The sequence below is a fragment of the Schistocerca gregaria genome, chromosome X (assembly GCF_023897955.1).
Source record: "Schistocerca gregaria isolate iqSchGreg1 chromosome X, iqSchGreg1.2, whole genome shotgun sequence".
NCBI classification, from domain to species: Eukaryota; Metazoa; Arthropoda; class Insecta; order Orthoptera; family Acrididae; genus Schistocerca; species Schistocerca gregaria.
This window is the reverse complement of record NC_064931.1, coordinates 136,126,028-136,153,078: the sequence shown is the minus strand read 5'-3', so window position 1 is coordinate 136,153,078 and position 27,051 is coordinate 136,126,028. Positions and strand designations below refer to the sequence as shown.

The 27,051-nt window shown below is 38.5% G+C and overlaps 1 protein-coding gene across 1 annotated transcript in view; it reads left to right on the top strand.

The window, feature by feature from the left end:
• LOC126297581 (5-aminolevulinate synthase, erythroid-specific, mitochondrial) overlaps positions 1-25,239 on the top strand; it is a 44,195-nt gene extending 18,956 nt beyond the window's left edge. Inside the window, exons 7-11 of the mRNA XM_049988549.1 lie at positions 538-722; positions 5,592-5,936; positions 17,068-17,336; positions 17,865-18,081; positions 22,577-25,239. Of these exons, the coding sequence (XP_049844506.1) occupies positions 538-722; positions 5,592-5,936; positions 17,068-17,336; positions 17,865-18,080 (1,015 nt within the window). The 3' untranslated portion in view covers position 18,081; positions 22,577-25,239. The remainder of the gene's footprint in view (positions 1-537; positions 723-5,591; positions 5,937-17,067; positions 17,337-17,864; positions 18,082-22,576) is intronic.
• Positions 25,240-27,051: the final 1,812 nt, after the last annotated feature.

The following is a 27,051-nucleotide window of genomic DNA, read 5'->3' as shown; positions in this document are numbered from 1 at the left end:
TTACTGATAGGTTTTCTCTCATCCCCATCATTTCCTGGTTAGTGGAAATTTGTGACAAGAAATATAATTCCATTCTCCATGTCTCTGCATATATTCCTTGTACTTTTCAGACTGAAACACCTTACACACCACTGCTGTTGCATTCTGTGATGCCAAAATGACTGCATCTTTCAAGGACTGTGTATAATATCACAAATAAATTTGCACGTTTTGGTTGACTCAGGACATATTTGAACTGCGCTGTCTTGCGTCTGAAATAAGAATAACAACAGTATGTTATGAAAATTGAAATTATGTCCATAAATGAAAAACACCTACATCCAGTGAGCACCTAAGTGATTTTGTGTGAAATTAGCCCAGAATATTATTCTACTGGACATAGTGAAGGAACATGTGCAAAGTAGGGAGTATCAAAACACACAAGCAAGAACAATGTGAACCCTTATTGAACTACATCTATAGCTATAGACTCGAGAAATTAATTTGCAAAAATGGTAATCACAAGAGTATTAATTCAGAATTTCACTTTCTTTGCAGGCAAGCCTTAGAGACCCATGGAGCTGGAGCTGGAGGAACTCGTAACATTTCTGGGAATTCTATGTTTCATGAGAAGTTGGAAGCTGAATTAGCATCATTACACCAAAAAGAAGCTGCACTCCTGTTCACTTCTTGCTTTGTAGCTAACGATTCTACCCTGTTTACTCTTGCCAAAGCTTTGCCTGGTATGTTATAATTGTTTCATTTGATAAACTTATTACCTTTTCTCCTTTTCTTGACGTAACTTGATGGGAACACGCACAATACTTTCTGAATAGAGTTTTTAAAATTTTGTTTCATGCCACTGCAGCAGGATGAACACACATTCAGTTTCCTTTATTTGTGTGTTGTTGTATGTACAGAATAACAGATAATGTTTAGTGTGTGCCCAGTGGAATAATATAGTATGTGTGTGATGAATATCAGCAGAAACAGATGTATGAGGGAGTCAGACGGAATGCTGATAAGTTGTCTACTCTACTGAAAAACTTAAAGGTGTTAATAATACAGTTTTAACTTTTTTTTCCTTCTTCTTCTTCTTCTTCTTCTTCTTCTTCTTCTTCTTCTTCAATTGACAAGCACCTGATGTCCTCATTACATGAGTCTCTGTCCAGACATTTCAGATAATAGAGCACAGCAATTAGTTGTCCTTTCTCATAATAGTGCATTGATAATGGCTAGGCACTAGCCGAAATCTATTTGCCTGATAAAATGTGTGAGAGGGCGACTGATTGCTGTGCTGTATCATTTGAAAGTCATATCACGATTGCTGAGTGCACCCACATTCTTAATGGAAGGTAACTTGATTGTCCAGATAGTTAGGATTTTATGCTGAATGATGATACAGTCTGTGAATTAGGAAATGTAGACCATTACCTCTCACAGAATGCTTGACAAATACTCCTGACCAACATGTTTTTTCATTCATTTGGTTGTAAATAGCTTACTTCTCTGACTGAAGTAATTAAGCGAATCATCATCGTAACATTTTACCTGTAATGACTAGGACTATGCAGTGCTGTTCCATTTTGATTTTTGTGTACAAGAAATCTTACTTCACTGTATCTTGAATGTATAAACCGCCGTGTTTCTTTAATAATATGAAGGTAATGAAACCTTAAAGAAATGAGATGGAGAAAGTAGTTTTGACTGACTGTCAGTGACTCCTAGAGGGGGGGGGGGGGGGGGGGGGGGGAGAGAGAGAGAGAGAGAGAGAGAGAGAGAGAGAGAGAGAGAACATTTTGATGTTTACGTATGGCAGGTTGGTTTATAACAGTGAAATAGAGGTCTTCCATGGAAAACATGAGGTGTAGGTTGATAAAATATTGAATTTAGCGACATGGAGTATTTTGCAAGCAAAATCACAGGAAAACAGTAAATCAGTTAAATAATATAATACATTATATGCATATTTATTATGATATACTTATGTATGGAAACTGTGTTTAGAGGGACCATAATTATGGGTGCAATGTGATTAAAGGGAATTTTCCATTAACTATTAATGGAGAGGACAAATCACTCGTCGTCCTACTTATTTTAAAACCTGTGCGCATGCTTAACAATACCGAAAATCTAATGTGTTTAACATGTGGTATATGTAAAGTCATTTTGTAATGCGTAAGTCACAGGGGGAAGGTGACATAAAATGGCCACTCTGAGGGAAATTGAATTTTCACCGAACCATTGTTACTGATAAAAGCTTTGGGCTTACTCATTTTGAGTCCATGTATTGTAAGGTGTCACACCACATATTATTAAGTGAAAAAAAATGTGTACCTAAGGGAGTAATATGGCCAGTGCCTGTACAGGGTGATTCATATTGACATTTAAAAATCTCTGAAGGGACGTAGATGATGCTGAGACAAGTAATCTAATATGACACATAGGACTGCAAATGTTGGGAAATATCTGAAAAGTGGATGACAAATATTGAACATGCGATGTCACCAGATGACATACCTCGCCGCATATCCAGTGGTTTAGTCTATCAGTCTGTTGCACCTAATCATTCCAACCCAAGTCAGTTATTCATATTGGTGTGGCTCTGTACCTATGTGCTCAACTTAAGCACATGGGACTCAGGATTTGAGTCATGTATCTAGCAGGCAGAATTTTTTACATTGTGAGGGACAATTACTGGTTAACATAGAGGTACGAATTCATTAATTTACTTACCAGTCTGATGGTCTCCTCTGGTTTTTGCAAAGTACAGTACATCAAAACCTACCGGATTGTCGCAAGTAAATGAGTATGAGCTTCCAAATTGCATCATTACCTGCAAATGATCTTATATCTTTATTACTACATAATGTCTGGAAACAAAAAAAGAAGGGGGAGACGGAAAGAAACACAAAATCAGATTAATTTTTGGTTGGTTACAGTGAGCACAAGAATTGTGTAACTTCTATATTTATATCAGATCACATTTACAAATGGTGTTCCCAATTTGCACATTTTCCTTTAGTGCATATAGTTCATCGCTTAATCATCCCTTCATGCATGCACTTGAAACAACCCTCTGCCTTTTTGATGTGACATCGCGTGTACAACATTTGTCATCCACTTTTGTGGTATTTGCCAAATTTTGCTGTCCCCATATGTCTTGTATTAAATTAATTGTCTCAGCATCATCTACTGCATCTCTTTTTTTCCTAGATCTCTCCTCTTCACTGTGTTGTGTGGAACATTAAATTACTTTACCACTGAAGAAAAAGGCATCCTATCATTCTTTACCACCTCAATGCCTTTTTTCTTCTTCTTCTTCTTCTTCTTCTTCTTTTTTTTTTTTCCGCCCGCATCTCGTGGTCGTGCGGTAGCGTTCTCGCTTCCCACGCCCGGGTTCGATTCCTGGCGGGGTCAGGGATTTTCTCTGCCTCGTGATGGCTGGGTGTGGTGTGCTGTCCTTAGGTTAGTTAGGTTTAAGTAGTTCTAAGTTCTAGGGGACTGATGACCATAGATGTTAAGTCCCATAGTGCTCAGAGCCATTTGAACCTTTTTTCATCCCAACAGGATCGCATGTTTCTTGCTCTGATTTCCAAATGTACTTTCAAGGCATCTTGATACCCTAGTATTTAAAACAGTACCTAGCTGTTGCAGCAGACCATTTTGAATGGATTTTTGTGCTAGGCCAGGTACAACAGAGAAGAGAATGTTTTAAATATAATTAATTAATTCAAAATTATCACAAAGGGGTAGAATGAGGGGTGAAAGCTTTGTAAATAAAAGTGCCGAGAACTCAATCTGTAATATTCTGGGTGATACATGGAAGTAACTCACTCTTAATGGGTAAATGGATTAAAAATGAACAGCTGAGGAGAGTGACCACTTTTTCTGTTTAGTAGTATGGCCATTTTTCATGAATGGTCACCATGTCAGCATTATTGATTAATGGATGAGACTGTAATATCAAAAGAAAAGAGGAACTACATTTGTAAGCCAAAAGATGTTTTGTTTTAACATTGGCTTTGTAAAAGAGTATTGCTCTGTCAGGGGTGGACAATAGTTTTGGGGTGGGGGGGGGGGGGCGTTCCTTTGTGAAAGCTTACGTTAGCAGAGGCCTGCACCTTCTAAAATGATTGCATCCATTAGTTAACTTCACAATTCAAAAATGTTACATAAAAATTCTGACTGTCTTGTTCACCTACACAAAACCATTAACAGGCCAGTTTTCCCACACCTGCTCTAAGTATCAGCAAGGTAATAAGAATAATACAAATGACGACTTACTTTACACCCTAAAAAATAACAGACCAAACTTCCTATATCAAACTCATTGATAACAATGATGGTATATATTGAAACTAGTTTGACCTCCTCTTGGCAGGCAGCAGCACAACCCAGGGTAAAAAACATTGTGGCTTCTTTTGCTACCCTGACCACTTGAGCCCACCTTCTCCTACTGTGATGCTGGTATTTACAACCAAGGCTATCATTTCAAGTTGGCATACAGCAAAATTTTCTGTATTAATAAAACAAAATGTAAATAAGCAACTGATACATTATGTTGTGCTTTAGTTTTATGAATATGTAGTCCACATAAACTTCATGCTATCAGTCCACATGTTTGCATAGGTATAAGAGAATATCTGTGTTATTTTGGTTTTGTTAAATGATCCTTGATATTCCAGTCGGACTTTTAAAAACTGCTATCTACCTGCATATAAAATGTTCTTATCTTAGGATCGTCCGCAGCTCGTGGTCTCGCGGTAGCGTTCTCGCTTCCCGAGCACGGGGTCCCGGGTTCGATTCCCGGCGGGGTCAGGGATTTTTCACCTGCCTCGTGATGACTGGGTGTTTGTGTCGTCTTCATCATCATCATCAATCATCCCCATTACGGTCGGAGGAAGGCAATGGCAAACCACCTCCACTAGGACCTTGCCTAGTATGGCGGCGCGGGTCTCCCGCGTCGCTCCCCTACGCTCGGTAAACGGAGTATGGGACTCATCATCATCATCATCTTAGGATCAAGCTGGCTGACTGACTAGACTGCCCCCATAATTGTGATGTACTCTTATTTCATTGCTTTAAACAGTTTTATCATGAAGTTTTCTATAAATTTAGTTCACATTTAGAAAATGTTGTTCTGCTTGTAAGTGGGGAACAAGTCATGTGTTTGACTAGATTCCTTTAGACCTGTCCTAAAAACTTAAAGTTGACGACTTATGTCCTGTTCTGCAGGTTCCCAGATTCTGAATGAATTTTGTTCATTTCCGTGGCCATGAAACACACAACTGAATTGTGCTAAGTGTGAACAACAAGGGAGGGGGGGTTTACATAAACAACAGCTTCATTACAAAAATGGTTCAAATGGCTCTGAGCACTATGGGACTTAACAGCTTAATTACAATATTATTACTTGTTTCTCTGAGCACTATGGGACTTAACAGCTTAATTACAATATTATTACTTGTTTCTGGCACCTCATGTCTATTGATATACTGGATCGTTCTAAAAATATTTCTAGATTCTAAAATATTCAAGGATTTTCTTCCATCTCCTTCTGGTTTTCTAAATGTATGTCATGCATGACAAAAGTTTTTCTTTGTTTTCAGGTTGTCACATATTTTCTGATGCAGGAAATCATGCTTCAATGATTCATGGAATTCGTAACAGCCATGTGCCCAAACATATTTTTCGTCACAATGATGTAAAGCATTTGGAGGAACTTTTATCAACGTTACCTGTTTCTGTCCCAAAAATTGTTGCATTTGAGACTGTTCATTCAATGACTGGAGCAGTTTGCCCATTAGAAGAGATCTGTAATGTAGCACACAAATATGGAGCAATTACATTTGTAGATGAAGTCCATGCTGTAGGTCTATATGGACATAATGGTGCTGGTATTGGAGAGCGAGATGGGCAGCTGGATAACATGGATATTATTTCAGGAACATTGGGTATGTTATGTTTGTTTTGTGTGTCTCTAAATTTAAATGGAGTTTACCTTATCGAAACTAAATTGAGAAAGAAAAAAAGAGAGAGTGTTGTGTTGTTCTTTTCTTTCTTTCTTTCTTTCTTTCTTTCTTTCTTTCTTTCTTTCTTTAAATTCATCACACAGATGGTCTCTTGTTCCTTATGTGCATATTATACACAGGATTAAAATTTTGGGATGGAATTTGCTAACATTCCTACAGTGCCATGCAAGTAATATAAGAGCTGATGAGCTGATCAGAATGTTTCCATGACAAAATTGAAATCCCAACATTAACCACAATTAGGCTTTGAAACAAATTTAGTAGTGACAAGTAGAAATTTGTGCTGGACCAGGAATCGAACCCAGATTTTCTGCGTCATCCAAGCAGTCACCTTAACTGCGTCGGCCATCTGATCACTGTCCAACTCAAATTCCTAACTTATCACACACTATAGATGAAGCATCCCCTTTCCATTATACGTCATTGTTCACAGCCTCATGCTGATTCCTGCAAGAGAGTGGAAGGAGAGTGCATCTGCACTGAATGATCACTCATTTCCATCAGGATGCATATAGTTATGCTGATTATGTACAAAAGAACAAACATCACACCCATAAATGTACGCACCTCGACAGCAATCCTTGATCATTCACTGCAGATGCACCATTTGTCTGACCACTTGCTAGAATCAGCATGAGGCTGTGAGCAATGAGGGTAATGGAGAGTGGCCACTATGTATGTAGTTTACGAAAAGTTGGGATTTTGGGTTGGACAGGAAGTGGGCTCAGATAGCTGTAGCAGTTAAACCAACTGCTTGCCAAAAGTGGCAAATCCTGGTTTGTCACAAATCTTCACTTGTCACCACTGAATTTAGTTCAATGGCCGATTATAGCTAATGTCAAAATTTAAATTTCATCATGTATTTATACAACTGTGGGATGAAAAACAAATGGTTTTTGTTCTTTTGGACATCACAGAAACCACATTCTAGAATCAGTATATGAATCGGGTCAAATCATTGTGAGCATTGGGGCAATCATCACACCAATGCACCAGGTTGAAGATAACCATTTGGTAAAACACTGTGTCCTGCCATGGAGAGAAGTCCTTAACTGCCTGCTGCACATCCTCGTGTGACATGAATCATTGCCCCATCAAGGCTTTTTGTAAGGGACTGAAGATGTAATAGTCACACAGGGAGAGATTAGAACTATGGAGCAAGTACTTAAATGTCTTCCACTTGAGTTGACATAACTTCAGTGTTAAGACATTTGTGATATAGGGTCTTGCATCAAATCGTGACCAACATGAAACTTGGCACATTACTCTAGAATGGTGGTTTTTGAAGACCTGCTGCCCCATACACATTCTTCATTCTCCGATGGGTGTCTACAGGTGTGTGTCCTTTGGCTGCCAAGTAAAGAATAACAGCATGTTGGTCATGTTCGGGTGCAGTTGATGATAATGTCACCATAGTTCACATTTCCACTTTTACCACATACATATTGGAAAGACAGGAATGTAAAATACAATACCTTGTGTATATATTGGTGCATATACACCTGCATCAGAATTGTGCTGTGTTGCATATACATTGCAGCAGCGCCCTCAGATGGAAACTTTTTGATTGCTCCTTGTATAATGGAGTATTTAAACTGGATTGCCGCATTACTTACATTAGAGTTGTTCCATTTCTGGTCAGGATGATTTTGTCGATCCAAAATAGTAATCGTAAATTCAGTGTGCTGGCGTCCGATTGCAATTCAGATATATGGGTAATGTGGGGCAATGCATTTGTGTTTCACTGTTATAACACACAGTGTAATTGTATTGGTGGAGAATACTGAAAATAAGAGCAGCTTTAGAGTGTGTGATAGGATGTTGATTAGGTTTGGAATGTCTTTGTTCCATGGATCCATTTGCTCAGTACATTTTAATGATGTGGAATGAGTCATTTTACAAAATATTATCTTAATTGGCATTTAAAAATGGCTGCAATCACATAACAGAAAACAGCATTTAACTTAGTAACACAAGCAACTGTGCATTATGTCTACACGTAACAAGCTACAGATCACCACATAATGTCTACTGCCATAGCTGAGTGGTCAGCGCATCTGACTGCCATGCAGCATGCCTGGGTTTGGTTCTTGGCAGGATCAGAGCTTCTCTCTATTCAGGGACTGGATGTTTTATTGTCATCATCATTTCATTGGCGTCAACATCAGACTTTCAACTCGGTGAGTGAACTTCCTTAGGTGGGGACTCCAGCCATCAATGCCATATGATCATTTAATATTTTGTCAAATAATGGAATAGGAATTTCTCAGGGGGAACTTCCTCAACTTGCATTCAAACTTGACTTGTCTCTCTGTCAGGCGATTAGTATCATTGGATAAATGATTAAAGAATTTGGTAGCAGCATCATTCACCTTTTCTTGAAGTGAAATCTATTCAAATGAAGAGTAATCAACGTCATTTTTTGTAATGTTGTTATGGATGTCATTATTCCTTCTGAACTTCAATGCATTATTTACAACAAATTTCATGAGACACAGTATGTTTTGTGATGCTACAGTTAATATCCTTAACACTTAATAAAAAAACAGAAGTCTAGAAAGTAATGAGGAGTGAGCACCACGTAATATTTGTGTGGTACACTTTAGTGCAATGAAGACATTCTTTCACAAAGATGAGTTAACACAGATTATAATTCCATATTCCTATGTAAAAGGAACACCCAATTTGGAAATAAGTCTAGCTGAAAAGGTGGCTGGCAGCATGTTCAGGTCTCATCTTTAAAATATGAAACTGCATGTTTCTTTGTCAGAGTGAAGCAAGCTGTAGTTCTACAGGCGGGGAGCACCATATGTCTGTTTAAATGTTTATATCAAACATGTTTTGAGTTATATGTAAATTAAAGGGGGATCAGTGCTGTCAGCTGCAATGGGACATTACGAGGAATCAGCAGCAGTGAGCAAAAATGTGTACCAGACTAGGATTTGAACCCGGTATCTCCTGCTTACTAGGCAGGTGTGGTAACCACTGCGTCATCCATGACATAGCATTATCACTACTGCACGGACTATTTTGGCACGCTGAACCACACTCCCACCAAGCGCCACCTATACCCAGTTCCTGTACACTATACTCCTGTTCACTACTCAGAGATTCTCGCAGGTCAGACATATTTGTGCATTCGCACTTGAAGAAAGGGGATCCACTGCCCAGTTAGCCTTACCAATTATATGAATGCACGGTGTCTGTCAGAAACAAGACACCACGCAGAATCTGCAGCTGCAAAACGTTATATGTAAATTACATATATTTACATATAATGTTTCACAGCTGCAGGTTCTGCATGATGATTGTTATTTCCAACAGACACCGTGCATTAATATATTTTGAACTATTCCTTCTGAAGGTAAGGACTGATCAAATTTGTGGTCATTTTCAATATGTTGCACAGTTATATTTGGTGAGAAACTAGAATGATTTACTTCTCCCACCGTCTGTGTGAGCAAGCAGCTTTTCTGTTTTCATCGCTCACTGGTGCTTTTCTTAACAGTTATATGTTGTCCTTTTGTTGTTGTTGTTCATTTTCTCATATTTCTCAATTATAAACACCCCAACCCCCTCCCTCCTCCCCACAGTCTCAGAGCTTAGAGTCCACTTAAACTGCATTTAACTGATCATTGTAATAGGTTTGAGGTTGTGCTCTTCCCCAAAGCACAAATTTGTCCCATGTTACGTTTATAGCCTTATGTAATAAGTTAGTGATGCCGAAAACAATTGTATTTTTAATTTGACTTCATTTATACAAACACAGATGTTAAGTATATAACTCTGAAATTTTAATCTTTGGTATTTGAATCTAAAAAATTTGACCCACTGCTTCATGTTAGGATAGTTCTGTAACACATTCAAAATTGTAGGTGGTCTGTTTCTAATGGTATTGTTAAAGCAGTGAAAACCAGCCTTACCTCTAGGTCTGCCACCTAATTGCGGGTGTTAGAGGGCACTGCTGAACCACTAACTAATGCCCCCTTCCCTGTCCACTTATGACTGGCGCCTGCGAAGCATGATGGTCAGTAAGCCTCTGTATTAGCTTTAATTTGTCAAATTTTCATGTTACGGTCATTCCGCAAGATGTACATGGGAGGAAGTAATATGTTGTTTGACTCTTCTCAGAAAGTGTTCTCTCCAAATTTCAGTAGTAAACCTCTCTGTGATTCATAATGCGCCTCTTGTAATGTCTGCTACTGGAGTTTTATGAGCACCTCTGTAATGCTCTCACATTGACTAAACTATTCCATGATGAAACATCTCTCTTTGATGGATCTTCTTTATCTTTTCTATTGGTCCTGCTTGGTAAAGATCCCATATTGATGAACAATACTCAAGAATTGGTCGAAGAAGTGTCTCATAAGCCACTTTCTCATGAATGAGTTACATTTTTGTAAGATTCTTCGTATGAAACTGTCTGGCATCTCCTTTTCCATACTGTTTGCTTTGTGGGGTCATCCCACTTAAGGTTGCTGTGGATAGTTACTCTCAGATAGTTTGTGGTACATACTGTTTGCAGTGATTTTCCATCAGTGGTTGTAATTGTGCAGTATGAATTCATTTTCCTACGTATGCACAATATATTACATTTATTTACATTCTGGGTCAACTACCAAATCCTGCATCATCTGTAAACAGTCTTAAAGAGGAATTCTGTACCACCAACTTGGCCTCACCCTTCTTCCTATGTCCATTTCCAGCAACAAAAACTTTTGAACAGAGGAAAGACCAACCATCCCCAACCTAAAGACAGATGCTGACTTGATCATTTTCCCTGCAGACAAAGGCTCCATCACTGTTGTGAAGAACCACAGTGATGACGTGTGTGACAGAAGGCATTTCCCAACTGTCTTAACTCCTGTACCCACAAGCACTGTCATCCATCATAGTGATCCCATCCCAGAAGTCCACCATAACCTCCAGTCCCTACTCAAATCCTGAGATTTCTCCCCAAATATCTCCCCAGAATGCAGCTCCCTCCTTACCCCAACTATGTCACCCACCTTCTTTGTGCTTCCCAAAATTCATAAACCCTGTATCCTGGATGCCTCATTGTAGCTGGTTACTGTGTTCCCACAGAAAGAATTTTCACTCTTGTTGATCCAAACCTGCAACCAATTGTCCACACTGTAGCCTCCCTTATTAAAGATGCAGATAGCTTTCTTCACCAATTCTCAACTATCTCCATCCCATTACAACTTCAATCCCTACTTGTAACTATTGATGCCACCACCCAATACATCAGCGTGCCCTATGTCAATTGCCTTGCCACTATCAAACCCTACCTCTTCCAATGTCATTCCAACTCCAAACCCACCTCCTCAATCCCTAAACACCTAAAAAACATCATCCATGTACATAACTACTTCTTGGGGAAGAGGTACAAACATGTCCACACCAGTAGGACCTGTGTGGCACCCTCCTATGCCATTTTTATGACCCATGAAGAGAAACATTCGTAACTACTAAATACCTTAATACCCGTGCTTGGTTCAGATTCATTGATGATATCATCACGAATTGGACCCATGGCTTAGATACCTCATCCTCATTCTGCTACAGCCTGAACACCACCTCTCGTTTGCTTCACCTATTCTTTCTCAGGTCATCATCTAATCTTCCTGGACATTGGCTTCCTTGCCTCTGATGACCCCATCCATACTTGTTGCCTATATAAAGCCACTAACCATCAACAGTACCTACAATTTCATAGTCGTCTTCTGTACAATGCCCAAAAATTACTCCGATGTAGTATGACCACCCAAGGATGGCGCATCTGTAGTGACGAGAATTCCTTCGCCCAGTATGCTGCCTTACTTAGTGCCTTTAGAGATAGGCACTGTCCCCAGAACTTTGTCCGTTTCACACTCTCTCGCACTTTTATCCTCCAACCACGTGCCCAATAATCAGCTGCAAAGGAGCACCCTCCTAATCACCCAGTATCATCCCAGACTGGAAAAACTGAACTATACAGGGTGAGTCACTAACAGTTGCCACCTAGAATAACTCTGAATGTATGATAGTAGCTGAAACGTTTGTGGGACAGAAGCTGCATTGGGCAAGGGGGGCTGTAATATGACGTTGGCTTTTTGTTGCCAGGTGGGGTTGCATCAGAGATATGGAAGTCACTTTTTTTTTTTTTTAATGTGGAATGCTATAGTTTGGTATTTATTTTCTGAAAACGGCTGTCGAGACGATTCCAGTGATATGTAACAGTTAGGCCCTTGAAGGTCAAAAAGGTGGCATGAACATTCATTTACGGAAGGTGTTTGAAGTGATGACCATTGGTATCAATGCAGTGCTGCAATCTTATCGTCATGGATTGAGAGGTATTCCTTATCACTTTGGCACGTACTGAAACACATGCTCTGACAATGCTCTCTCGTATATCGTGCAAATACTAAATATTCGCTGAATACGACATATCCATCTACCGTGCCATTGACATGTAAACACCATTCGACGGTTCTGCAATACAACACTAATAGGAACAGTAAGACTAGTATTGTCGATCAAGCAAATGTGAATGATGTATTCCTTCGAAGAACAAGTTGATATGCTTCTCATTTACAGAGAATACCAATGAAATTCAGTGAGAGCTAGAGACTTCCACGCTGAAAGATATCCTCAATGTACTCACCCTACATGTCATACATTTTAATATGTGTATGATAAGTTGAGAGCAGCTGGATCTTTAACGCATCGGAAACATATCCGGCAAAGGAAAGTTACTAATGAGGAAACGGAAGTTGGTACTCTTTATCACTGTGTTTGAAGATCCTTGTGTTAGTTCATGTCAAATCGCAAGGGAATCTGGCATGAGCGAGAGTAGTGTGTTCGTGTTCTGCATTGCCATAAATATCATCCTTACCATATCAGTATCCACCGAGAATTAACTGGTATGGATTGTATGTGTCACGTTTAATTATGCCGATGGAGTGATGACAAATTTATTAATTTGATTTTATTTACTGTCGAGGCTACATTCTTGAATCGTGGAAACGTTAATTTGCATTACATGCATTATTGGGCAAGCTGCACACCAGAAACCGTGTCGGTGAATGTATGGTGTGGGATTCTGGAGAACAGAATTATAGGCTCCTATTTCATTGAAGCAAATCTTAGTGGTAGGAAGTACACCACATTCCTGCAAGAAACATTAGGTCTGTTATTGGAAGAAATACCTTGAGGAACAACGAACAGAATGTGGTATCAACACAATGGGTGTCTGACACAATTTTTGCTGATGGCTAGAAATGAGTTGCAGAAACAATTCCCAAATTGTTGGACTGATGCGGAGGAGAGGTATCGTGGCTGGCTCATTCACCAGACTTGATGCCTCTGGATTTTTTCTTGTGGGGATTTGCAAAAGACATTGTTTATAACGACCTTTCAACTACATCTGAAGATATGCAAGAGAGCATTGTCAGAGCATGTGCTTCAATAAGTGCCGGAGAGATAAGGAACACCATTCAATCCATGATAAGAAGATTGCAGCACTGCATTGATACCGATGGTCATCACTTCGAACACCTCCTGTAAACCATGCCACCTTTTTGATCTTCATTGACCTTCGAAGACCTTACTGTTAAACATTACTGAATTTGTCTCAATAGCTGCTATCAGAAAATAAGTACCGAACTATAGCATTCCATTAAAAAAAAAACAACGACAACACAGGTCACCTTCATATCTCTGAAGCTACCCAACCAAGCAACAAAAAACCACTGTCCTATTATAGCCCCCGTTGTCCCATGTAACTTTTGTCCCACACACTTTTCAGCTCCTATCATACTTTTTGAGTTACTCTTGGTGGCAATTGTTAGTGATTCATCCTGTATGCTTCACCAGGGCTTCAACAATTTATTGTTGGACCCAGAAATAGGGAACATCCTTTCATCTTTCCTATCCCTCACTCCGCTACCAACCCAAACTATGTAGTATCCTGGTCCATCCGTACGTCATATCCAGCATGTCCACTCCCAACACATTGCACCAAGGGTTATATCCCTGTGAAAGACCCATACGGAGTACCTGTCATACACACCAATCCAGCACATCCTACTCCTGTCGCAGGTTTATCCTATCCTGTGAGAGGCAGTGCCACCTATGAAAGCAGCCATGTTGTATACCATCTCTGCTAAAATTTTTGCATAACATTATATGTGGTCATGGCCGTCAGTCAGCTGTCCACCTGAGTGATGACCGCCGCAAAACTGTAGTGAAGGTGAGAGATAATTGACCAGTGACAGGAAATGCAGCTGATCACAACATGCTTAATTTCAATGGCTACTGCACAGTCCATGCCATCTGGATCTTTCCTCCAACATCAGCCTCTCTTAACTATATAGATGGGAGTTACCCTTGCAACACTCCTTTGTTCCCATAATCCACATGGCCTCAATCTCCCCTAGCCACCAGTACCACATCCACTTCGACACTGCCCCAGGACCCTAACTTAACTCATCCTGCACAAACACCCTCTTCATTGCAGTCTCTCCTCCTCCTGATCTGTATCCACTCCCCAATCCACTGTGGGCCTTATTCAAACTTACATTAAGCTTTAATGTAGAATTGCATTTAGAAATATGTAAATGTGAAAGTTACTTTATTATGTGTAACTTTATATGACTGTTGAAAGTTAACCGTACATACCTTAAGACTGTAGATAAATGGGGGGGGGGGGGGGGGGGGAAGGAAGTAAGTCACTACATATGCCACACACTGTAATTATAGTACATGGAATGATTACAGTTACTAATGAGAAAATGAGTTGCCAGCAGTGTACAGCTTTCATTGATCTTAAACAACAATCAAGATATTCATGAAATATGTACTAGAAACTACCCTAAATTACTAAACCTCTCCATTAATTCCATGAATAATATCCAAATGCATATAACCATATTCAGAAAGCCAATGGCACTTTTACTTCTAAAGGGCGTTTACCCCAAATTTTCCAACAGACCTGACCATAACACAGGAACTTTAAACAAGCAACACTAGACAATATCATTATCCAGATCATATGAACAGTTACTGGTCTGTGGACTTCAAACAATGCAACTACATTTAGCAGCAAGTCTAACATTTGGTAAAGTGAGGGTCAACTGTGTTACTTGCATCAGTAACATTTACATCAGCATAAACTAATCTTGAAAATTGCATTAGTAACAACATGAATTTTCATATTTGGAAAGTGAGTGTAGTTCATGTCTTCATAAAATCAACAATTGTCTCCAATTAATTCTCTTTAGTATCCAGTCCACATCAAATCAAATCAAAGCAACTTGCACCTGTGGCTATTTTCCAGACAGAGAATGATTCAACTGTTTCGATAGAATGCTTGGAGCTTTCTTTAGTAACACTTGCTTAACAGAGTATAATATTTGCTCCATCAACTACTCATGAAATACTGAAATAAGTCTGTATTAGTGCAATGTTATCACAGTGACTACAGTGCACTTTTCAAAACCATCCTGTATTGCACTTTTCTTCGCTACTATTTCAAGAGAGAAGACTCAATTATCTATATTATCCCAAACATGTTTTATCAACCTTTTAGAAAATCTATTTGAGGTAGAACCGAAAAATAGTGTACTTACGTTGGCCAGGCTGTGTAATATAAGTCTCTCTCTTTAGTTGTGTGACTATTTTCTTGAGGTGTGGTTTTCCCAATTCTTCATGACCATCAGTCGACTTTTTACTAACAGCAATGTTGGCCAAGCCACACAAAGTGACACCTCTCTCTTAATACCATCTCGTTAAAAATGATGCACAGAACATGTGCTACACAGCTTCTGTACGTTGTCATATTTAAAACATTGTCTTCCAGCAACATCTAAACTTCACAATATTAACACAATGGTCAACACTGTTATATGTTGTACTAAACTATTCTTTCATAACCACATAAGTATGAACACACCACATTCTCTCCAGTTCTAGAACTGCATCTTAGATCATGTCTTGTGAGTTACAGACTGAGAGTTTATTATGCCGAAACAAGCTTAAAAGAAATGGTTTTTATCAGCTGTGCTCAGCAGCCCTGCCAACCCATGCAAACAATAAACTTGCCCTAGCAACCTTACACAAACAAACCATTAACATGTTTACATGATTATTTTCGTATTTAAAATCCCCCCCCCCCCCCCCGCTCTCTCTCTCTCTCTCTCTCTCTCTCTCTCTCTCTCTCTCTCTCTCTCTCTCTCTCTCTCACACACACACACACAAACTACAGTTAATGTAGGCATACTCGGACAGTTAATCATACTTCTTCAAATGCATTTAACATATGTGGCATCATAAAACACATTTTAAAAAATTACAGGAAATACTATTTGCATATCTTCTGAGAAGGGTTCTATTTCTTGTGGTGTTACTTTGTGGCTAGTGCTAAACAAAAGTGTAGTAATATTGTTTGGATGCAAGATATCCTGAGAGTGCATGTTCTGCCATTTACCATTAACCCACCTGTTACCACTTGTCACCTACAACTAAATGTTGCCTGCTGCTGCTGCTGCTGCTGCTGCTGCAGCAGCAGCAGCAGCAGTACTTGCGATGACTCCTTGAGATGTTACAACTCCTGCACATTATTCTCATTTTGCACTGCTCAACCTCACTGGAGCTGTTGCATGTGTTGCATCCCTATCCCATGCACTTGCTGGCTCTCCCTCCTAGCCATCAGCCATCATTCCCCAACACTCCCTCCCATCCCTGTCTCTTCTCTACACACCTCCTTTCTCCCCTCACCCACTCCACCAGACACAACCCCCTCACCCCTTTCAAACTGCAGTGTGTGTGTGTGTGTGTGTGTGTGTGTGTGTGTGTGTGTGTGTGTGTGTGTTTTCCTCAACAATTCTTGAAATTTAATGCATAAATGGTTATTATATTGTGGCTGACTTCAAAATTTTGCTACAGTGAAAATACATAGAGCACACATTGTATGGCGTCTGCAAGTGAAAATTGAGAGATATGATATGTTCATAACTGTGATGAGTTTTAGGATCTAAGAAAGGATACCTTAGCCTTCAATTTCTGTTCTTAGGGAAAGCATTTGGAAATGTTGGAGGCTACATTGCTGGTTCAGCAAATCTTGTGGATATGATAAGGAGCTATGCAGCAGGTTTCATCTTCACAACATCTTTGCCACCTACGGTGTTATCTGGAAGTTATGCTGCAGTGCAGATTCTTCGTTCACCTGAAGGTCGAGCATTGCGTGCTAAGCACCAACAGAATGTTCAGTATTTGCGTGAGAAGTTGATAGCTGCTGGTTTTCCAGTAGAACCCACACCGTCTCATATTATCCCAATAAAGGTAGGTACATTTTTTGTTACTGTTTTTTCTGACAAATGGTGTAATGAATTGACCAGTGTAATGTTGGTGTGTACATTTACCAGAGTGCGTACATTCATGTGTAACTCTGATAAATAATGTTAACATTAATAATTTTATGTTACTGAGTATTGGTGTGGGTGACTCAAGTGGTAACTGCTAAACTACATATCAGAAGATCTTGGATTCAGTCACTTTTGGTCCAAGGATATTTTCTGTAATTCATTGTTTCACCTTGTATAACTGCAATCCCTCTACTTTTGGCTGTCAGTGTGTTAAAAGGCCTGAGGAAGGCAAGGGTGGGGCATACCATCTGTAGGGAGACCCTGTCTTGTAAAGGACTGTGGTGTCCAAGCCAAACTTCAGGTTATGAATGACTTTACTCGAGTTGTTATTGGAAAACATTATTTTGTATTTCGAAGGATACAAAGAATGCTAGTGGAAAATATTCTGTGCATCCCACTTGTGCTTCCTGTCAGTAAAAGAAATTTCTGAAATGTTGAATTTCAGGTTGGTGATCCAATTAGCTGCAGTCAACTATCTGATGAGCTGATACAAAGGTTTGGCCACTATGTGCAGAGTATCAATTACCCTACTGTTCCCAAAGGGCAAGAGAAATTACGACTTGCGCCAACACCCCATCATACTCCTGAAATGATGAATCGTCTTGTGGCAGACATGCGAGATGTTTGGCTCACTATTGGTCTTCCTCTACACAACTCATAAGGTAATAATAAATAATTTTGTACTTAATTTTAATTAAGGATTTTATGTACTGGTAACTACATCTATAACAGTGTTTGGCAGAGAGTATTTTGAGTGTTGCAATCATTTCTCCACTTTTCCTGTCCCATTTGCATGTGATGTGAAAGTGGAACAGTTGTGAGGAAGGCTCTGTGCGGGCTTGAAATCCTCTTACTGTACACTTGTGGTCATTTCACTAGATGTATGTGGACAGAACTCTTGCAGCATCTGCCACTGGAATCATATGAGTATCCCCATGATACTTCACAATTACTAAATGAGCCTATAAAGAAACATCTTTTCTTTGTTTTTTTCCCCCCACTCTCATGAGTTAATTATTAGCCCCAGACTAATGAGCAATTTTCAAGAATGAATGAATGACAGTTTTGTAAGCTACCTCTTTCATGGGTAATTTTATTCATATTTCCTTGGTAGGATTCTTTCATTTAATCTGTTTTGCACCTGTCATATAACCATTCCACTAGTTGTTAGCATATTAGTAGTGCACTGATGGAAAAAATGCAAAAAAAAAGTAGAGTAGTGAAATTTCAGGAATACATTTGCCTAGGTAATTAATTTTACAAGATCACAAGTTAATGTAAGTTCAAGACATCCTATTGCAAATGTGAAATGCTGGTACATTAATAACAGGTGTAACTGTTAGGATGTTGAATTTGAGCATGCAAATGAGTGTGTATTGTGTTGTACAGGTGCCGAATATTAGTATGTGGGATGGAATTCTGTACCTATTGCACCTGGTTGGTCAAAACAAAGATGATTAATGCTGTTTGTGGATGAGGCTGGAGTTGTTGTCCAATAATGTCCCATATGCACTCAATTTGAGACAGATCTGGTGTCAGAGCAGGCCAAGGATACATGTTGACAGTGTAAAGCACGCTGTGCCACAACAGTGGTTTGAGGGTGAGTGTTATCCTGTTGGAAAACACGCCCTGGAATGCTGATCATGGATGGTAGCACAAGAAGTTGAATCACCAGATTGACATACAAATTTGCAGTCTGAGTGTGTGACATAACCATGAGAGTGCTCGTGCTGTTACACGAAACCACATCCTAGGCCATAACTCAAGGTGTAGTTCAGAGTGTCTAGTACACAGACAGGTAGTTCACAGGCCCTCAAATGGCCTCCTCCTAACCAACACATGGCTATCACTGGCACTGGAGTGGAACCAACTTTCATCAGAAAACACAACAGACTTCCATCTGCCCTCCAATGAACTCTTCTTGACACCACTGAAGTCGCATATGGCAGTGGCTTGGGGTCGTCAGAATGCATGCTACTGGGCAGCTGACTTGCAGCTATCCTTGAAGTAACTGATTTGTAACAGTTTGTTGCACCACTGTGGTGCCAACTGCTGCTCACATTGCTGTTGCAAATGCAGTAACATGTGCCAGTGCCATATGTCAAACCCCATTGTCTTCTCCATCGGTAGCGCCATGTGGCGACTACATTCTTGTGACCACTGCTACCACTAACAGTGGTTACATTTCTGCCAAGGTTTTCTCCAGTATCGCAGAAGGAACATCCAGCTTTTCATAGCTCTGCTTCACGACCTTGTGCAGACTCGGTGAGGTGTTGATATGGCGTCTTTGTTGCCTTACAGGAATTCTTGACTAATGTCAACTCACCACATCCAGTCTCAAAGGTAACTAACACTCACAACTGTTACAGTGAGTATTTAAAGCAAACCGATTTGCATCCTCATCGTGGCCCTACTAGCACCACTGTCATGTGACAAGTGCGAAATTTGAATAGATATATGTCAGATGTAGAAATGTGCCTACCAACTTTTGTTTGTCACACAGCTCCTCCTTGATGTTGTGATTTTTTTTTTCTATCAATGCATAAGAATGATAACTTTAATACTGTCAGTTCTAACACTATAGTCACAGGTACGATTATTCCAGCAGTATTTGAGATGGAAAAAGTGTGGCAGGAATTTTGGCTTGTGATCAGTCCACACAGAGCAAGAAAAATTGCCATCTTTTTGAATGCACATTTGGCATTTTAGCAAATAAATGTCAGAGTTTTGCACTGGATGATAGATGAGTGTGATGAATTTCTTTACATTATAGTTCAAACATGTTGTGTACTTCACAATTATGAGAGGATTTTGGGGTTACAACTTTGAGGACATTCAGACTTTTTGTCGGCAAGTACATTTGCTAGTGGAACTAGAGGCAACACAAGCCTAAAATTTTTCAGACCACTTTGCAGAGTATTTCTCTTCTATTCAAAGATCAATGCCTTCGCAAAACTGGTGTACAGAATAAATTTTAAATTGTTGTCCTGACTGGAATATGGAGAGGAATTCATTTTTATCATTTTTGTTGTTTCCAACTTTATTTTCTTCTTCCAGTTCCTTTTACCCCCATTCTCACACAGTAAGTTCCATGGTAATTACTAGTCACAACTCGTCAACGTGTACCCGTTTTTATAGTCTGATACTTTATACCCCATGTACATTAATACCTTTTAATAGCTACTGTCCACGTAATACTTGTTACACATCATCACCAAAACATTCTGATTGGTAACTCGTGACAGACTAAATCCCATGTGAAAAATTGCTTGTATGCCCACACAGGGAGAATTCCAGCTGAGAAATGGGTTGGGGTGCATGCAGCTGTGTGTGATCTTGAATACGGATTCTGTTTGTGCAGCAGCAGCAGCATAAATTCCAATACTATGTGACCACTCGCTTAGATGCTGACTGCTGCATTTTTCTCCATGTTGAATCCCACTGTAAAAATTCCTCATGTGTCAGAAGTGTAACAGGCTCCTCAGCAGGTATTTTGCATAACCTGCAATATGTAGACCAAAGAGGCACTACATTTTGCAGAATGTAAACATTTTCTTTACACTAACACTCTCTGGAAGTCATTTGAACAGATATTTAATAGATCATGCTCAAAAGTCTGAAAGGACCAGCTGTTGTTCTGTAGATATTGGGTTAGGTTGGGTTGATTTAGGGGAGGAGACAAAACTGCGAGGTCATCGGTCTCATGGGAATAGGGATGGAAGTTGGCCGTTCCCTTCCAAAGAAACCATCCTGGCATTTGCCTCAAGTGATTTAGGGAAATCACAGAAAACCTAAATCAGGATGGCCGGACACGAAATTGAACCATCATCCTCCCGAATGCGGGTCCAGTGTGCTAACCACTGCGCCACCTCGCTCGGTTATAGATATTGCTATGATGATTATAATAAATGTCATGTTCCATGTGTTGTTAGTGGTGCATGCTACAAGGTGTGAAAAAACACTTGACAGTGGCAGAAATAATAAATTACTTGCTCCTGTTTGGGCACAGATTTAAGAATTGTTTGACTCCTAGTTAGCAGAAAAGAGAGTATTGATTCAATTCAGGGAACTGAATTCCTTCACATGAATGATCACATGGTAACAAAGTATTCAACATTACCATCAGTCCATTGAAAATCTGGATTGTGATAGTTTATATTACTACCAAATAAGATACACCACTGCAGCAATAATGTGAGAGTTGTTCAAATGGTGATGGAGAGATGCATGTTGGGAACCACTAGAAGAGCTATCAAAACAAACAATTGGAGTTAGATGAATTGAGTTTTACAATAATGAAAATAAAATGGTGGTGGGAAGAACATGTAGCCAGGTGCATGAATGGTAGACAGACTAAGGAAGCTCTTTGGTGGATTCAAAGAAATAACAAAATCTGGAGACAACAACATAATGGAAAGCGAGTAGCTGATATTAGAAAACGTGTAGCAACAAAATGATCGTGTGTCACTAAAGATCATGAAGATTTCTGGAGGAGGCTGTAATTCAGTTGTCAATGACAAATGGTTGCTGGTGCTAATGATTGTTGATGATCTTGTACTGTAATGTTAATATCTACTTATCATTTGAAAACAGTTTCATTCCAACAAATCATTATCGAGGCTGTGTAAAATGACCAAATAGGTGATATGGAGGGAGTCATGTCCCTTAACACATGCTAATGCCCACCTTGCTCTTATATGTTACTGGCAAATGATAATAGTGTTACCTTCTATTTGACACAGCTCAGGAAATTAACTAATATAGTATGACATTTGTGAATGATTGTTTTAATATGTGGTAATCTTCTAAATTATGATTTTGCTTCTTTATACTAGCAGTTACCCACAATTGTTACATAGTAGTATCCTGCTCCTGATAGGAAGGCCTCCAGGAGTGTTTCCTAAACTATCCACTGCATTTGTGCAAGATGATGTGACCACAAATTCGCAAATGGAACATGATTAGATAACCAAACTAATGACATAGTAAAAACAGTATTTTGAAAATGAACCAGATGAACAAGAATTGCTTCACAGTTGCTTGTCAGAATATAATTAGGTCTTTCTTACTATAGTTTCAAATGCTATGTTGCTTGTAGCTGTGTAGCTAATAGAATGATGCACAAACTGCAGTTAAATTAGACACTTTTTTTTCCAGATTGCCAGGCTTTCACTATGACAAACATCAGTGCTGCCAGAGTCTGAACAAAGTGGGACATTTTAATTGTTCCAGAATTTTAACAGCATCTTTGCATCTCAACGCTGGTCGTTTCAAGGAATAAGATGCTTATGACCAAAAGTCCAAAAACAAATAATTTGCTTAATAGGTTGCTCTCTGTAGATCGAGTGATCTGATTTATTGTGTCTCAAATTTATTTTTATAACAGTTTTAGAAAATTATTACAGTATTTATATGTTATTGTGAGCTCTCAGGTTTTAATTACTCTACTTTTACAGATGATGATCATATTCCTCCATGTTTGTGTGGAAATGAATTTGATGACGGTATTAATTATGATGTAATGCTACATTTCTAGATGCAAAGCTTGGATTTCTTTCTGATCCTTTGTTTATTTTTACAAGAAATTTGAAATTTTGCATTTTTTTAAAAAGTAACAAGTAATTTAAAAAGAATACTTTTCCCTACAAACCCTGAGTGTGTCTATGCAGGAGAGAGGGGAGAAATTGCAATTTTGGTGGAAAAAAAGGACCAAATTTTAACTTGCAATTCAATGTGAAACTTTTAATGTGTTAGAAATTGTTCACTATCGCTGGTCAGTTTCTGGTGATACTGCATCCAATATATCCTAAAACAATGAAGTAATAATTTAACTATATCCTTCTCTGAAATTAAATGCTTGAAGAAAAAGCTCCAATGTAGGAAGATTAAAATTATCAGCATTACTATAGAAAGAAAGTATCACTGGGATTTATAAATAAAATACACAGGAACATTATTTTGAATATATTTATTGTGAGTATATTTTGTGGAACTAGCACAACATTTTGTGTAGTGTAAGCTATATTTTGGAGTTTTTCTTTGTTTGAACATTAAATAAGAATCAATAACAGCATGCAGCCATTAATTTGGAATGACACTTTATTAACGTGATCATATTTTGTTCCTATATGAGGAGCACAAAATTTCATTTCAGGTGATCTCCACGTGTTGGATTGAGTGTATGTTGCACATTCCTTTGCCTTTCACTGCCACATGTGTTTGCAGTTAGACTTACATAGCCATTTTCTAACGGAGACCACTCACTCAAATATATTATGTGCTGATGTGTTTCATTGACATAGGCCCAAGTCAATATGGGATAAAAATTTTGAACATGTAACTGTTCACAAATTAAACCACTGATTAATTGTAATGTCATGCTGTGCAAACTGTGGAGAGGATGATGATTTATAATCACATGACTTTGTTATTGAGGAGACATTAAATCTTAATAGTCCTTCCTTTTTTCTACATTCTTAATGCAACATTAGTATTAATTATACAATTTTTTGTGCTAGTTGGTGGTGAATAGTACTGCTTAGTTTAAAGAAAATGTGAATATTTCTGTGACTTTGCCATTTAACTGGCAGATAGAAGTATTTGACAAGATAAAAGCATGTTGGAAAAAATTTTGTTTAAAAATGAAAATATTTAATACCTTATGTCAAGGAAACAATGAACATGTAAAAGAAATTATGTGGCTTGCAGGCACACAGGCTCTGCAAGTTCAGTAACTTGGATTTTAGTATAATCAGATGTGCAAGATATTTTTGGTCATTTTGAACTCCTCTTTGTCCTGCATTATGAGCACTGAACTAGTTTCATGTTCTGTAGTGAATGTTGCATTTACACTGTTGATTGTGAAAAGCACTTACCATTGTTGTATCAAAGAAATGTTATTTAGATATACTTACTCCTCAGTGTTAAAAAAATCATAATCAGGCTGACAGGAGAATTTTATGTTTTAGTCTTGAAAAACAGTGGCATACATTTGAAAACATGATGTACAAAAAGAACACAAGTTTGGTCTGACTGCTGCACAACACATTTTGTGAAAAGACACATGGATGACTTTTTCTGTAGCCTGATTGTGATTCATGTCAATGTTGAATGTGATTTTTAATTTACCACCTGCATGTTCTACTGTTTTGCTTTTGGTTTTGTAATCTGTTTTCTGTCAGTCTTCATTTTAATAAACAGTCTTTAAGTAATTAGTTACTTGATTCAGATTTGAGATGATTTTCAGAAACAGATTTTTCTTTTTAGTTTTTTCCATTTTGTAGTACTGAAGCAAATGAAAAAAAGCTATTTTTATCTCACTATATACAATCATGTTCAAGAGTCTTAGGTACTGAGAAGGTACTGAGATTTGAAGTAAATTCACAACCAAACTAGTTAAACTGTCAACTTCGTATTTGTCATCTGTTATGTACCTTGTATTTTGTGATTCTCAGTTTGTATGTGTGAGAGATATTTAAATTCTCTCTCTGCCACACACTGTTAGGTGGCTTGCAGACTATAAATGTTGATGTCTTAATGTATGGGCAGCATTAAGATACTTTAATTTATAATATGTAATTCTTTTAATGCTCTGTGTCATCATTCCTACTGAACGCTAATGAGAGTTCAGTATACAGTATTTACAAATTCAGGTCAATATTTTGTGTGCACAAGAATCATTATTTTTGTAATAAATTCTAGTCGTTGATAATTGTAATTTTTCTCTGGATATGGCAGTTTCATTATAAGTGTGAAAAGAAACTAATTATGCTGCATGTGTGTTCAAAATGGAACAAATATATAAACACTCAAGATAAAAATGAGTTTCTTATTTCTCCTTTTTTTCTTTTTAAAGTTTCTAATATACATAATTATATTCCTAATTGAATTATCAGAATGTGTGATTTCCTGTTGTCAAGTTGGACAAAGTTAATGCATAATACTACAGATTTTTTAGTGCAGACTTTTCTGTTTACGTGAATTTTGGAAGCAAATGCGTTCATACAGTGTTTAGTGTACTATTGGCTTTACACAAGTTGATATAGTCACATTCATAGATGACAGAAGACTTGGAATAGAGGATGACGAAACAAACACAGACTACATTTTCAAATCTTCCTTCAGAAAGGAACAGCTGTGCCCAGTAGTTGTTAGAAAGCACGTCACACGCATATGCAAGAAATGTAGCAGAAGTGATCCACAAAACTACTGACCAGGCTTATTTGTAGCCATGTGTTGCAGAATATTAGAATGTATTCTGAGCTCAAACATAATGAAGTATCTCAAACAGAATGACCTGAAACACACCAACCAGCATGGATTGTGGAAACATTGGTCACATGATACCCACATTTTCTCACGTCTTGACGGCCACAGATGAAGATGGTTTGGTGGCTGCAGTATTACTTGAGTTCAGAAAAGCATTTGACTCAGTACATCACCACTATTTATCATCATACGGGATATTTATGATCATATGGGGTATTAAATGAAATTTGTGACTGAATTGCAGGTTTGTTTGTAGGGTGATGCAGCTTATCATCTTGGGTGGAGAACCATCAACAGGTTGTAGGATTAACTTCAGTGATGTCTCAGGGAAGTATTTTGGGACCCTTGTTACTCATATTATGAAAATGCTTGCAATGGATGATCTACATATACGGAAATAATATACAAAGATTTCTGCTGCTTTTTAAGTAAGGACGATCAATGATGAAAAGGTTGTCCTCCAAACCAAATTACTTGATTCTTAATCCAAAAAATATTTTATTTGGCTATGAGACACTAATGATTTACCAAGTGTGTTGCACATGATACATTTGGTCATTGTTGATATGTTAGAGTAGGAAGTAAAAACATTTCCAGCTTTAGAACAAAATGGTAACATTCAGATGAAACAAGAAAGGAAACTAAACCGGAATTATATGCCCCAAAAATGAAATAAATCATATCAAACAGACTGTAATCATATAAAATTAATTGTTGGTAAGGTGGGTGCCAGGTTAATATTCATTGGGAGAGTCCTTAGAAAATGTAGTCCATCAACAAAGGAGGTGGCTTACAAAACACTCATTCGACCTATACTTGAGTATTGCTCATCGGTGTGGGATCCGTACCAGGTCGGGTTGACAGAGGAAATAGAGACAATCCAAAGAAGAGCGGCACATTTTGTCACAGGGTTATTTGGTAAGCATGATAGCATTACGGAGATGTTTAGCAAACTCAAGTGCAAACTCTGCAAGAGAGGCGCTCTGGATTGTGGTGTAGCTTGCTGTCCAGGTTTTGAGAGGGTGCATTTCTGGATGAGGTATCGAATATATTGCTTGCCCCTACTTATAGCTCCCGAGGAGATCACGAATATAAAATTAGAGAGATTCAAGCACGCATGGAGGCTTTCCTGCAGTCGTTCTCCCCGCAAACTGTACGCGACTGGAACAGGAAAGGGAGATAATGACGGTGGCATGTAAAGTGTCCTCTGCCACACACCATTGGGTGGCTTGCGGAGTATAAATGTAGATGTTATTGTTATTGTGAGAATAAATTACAATGGCAAGAACCATCCAGGAGATAGTACCAACAGACGTCACTAGATCACGGGACAAATGAAAGTTCAAAAATTGAACTAAATCATG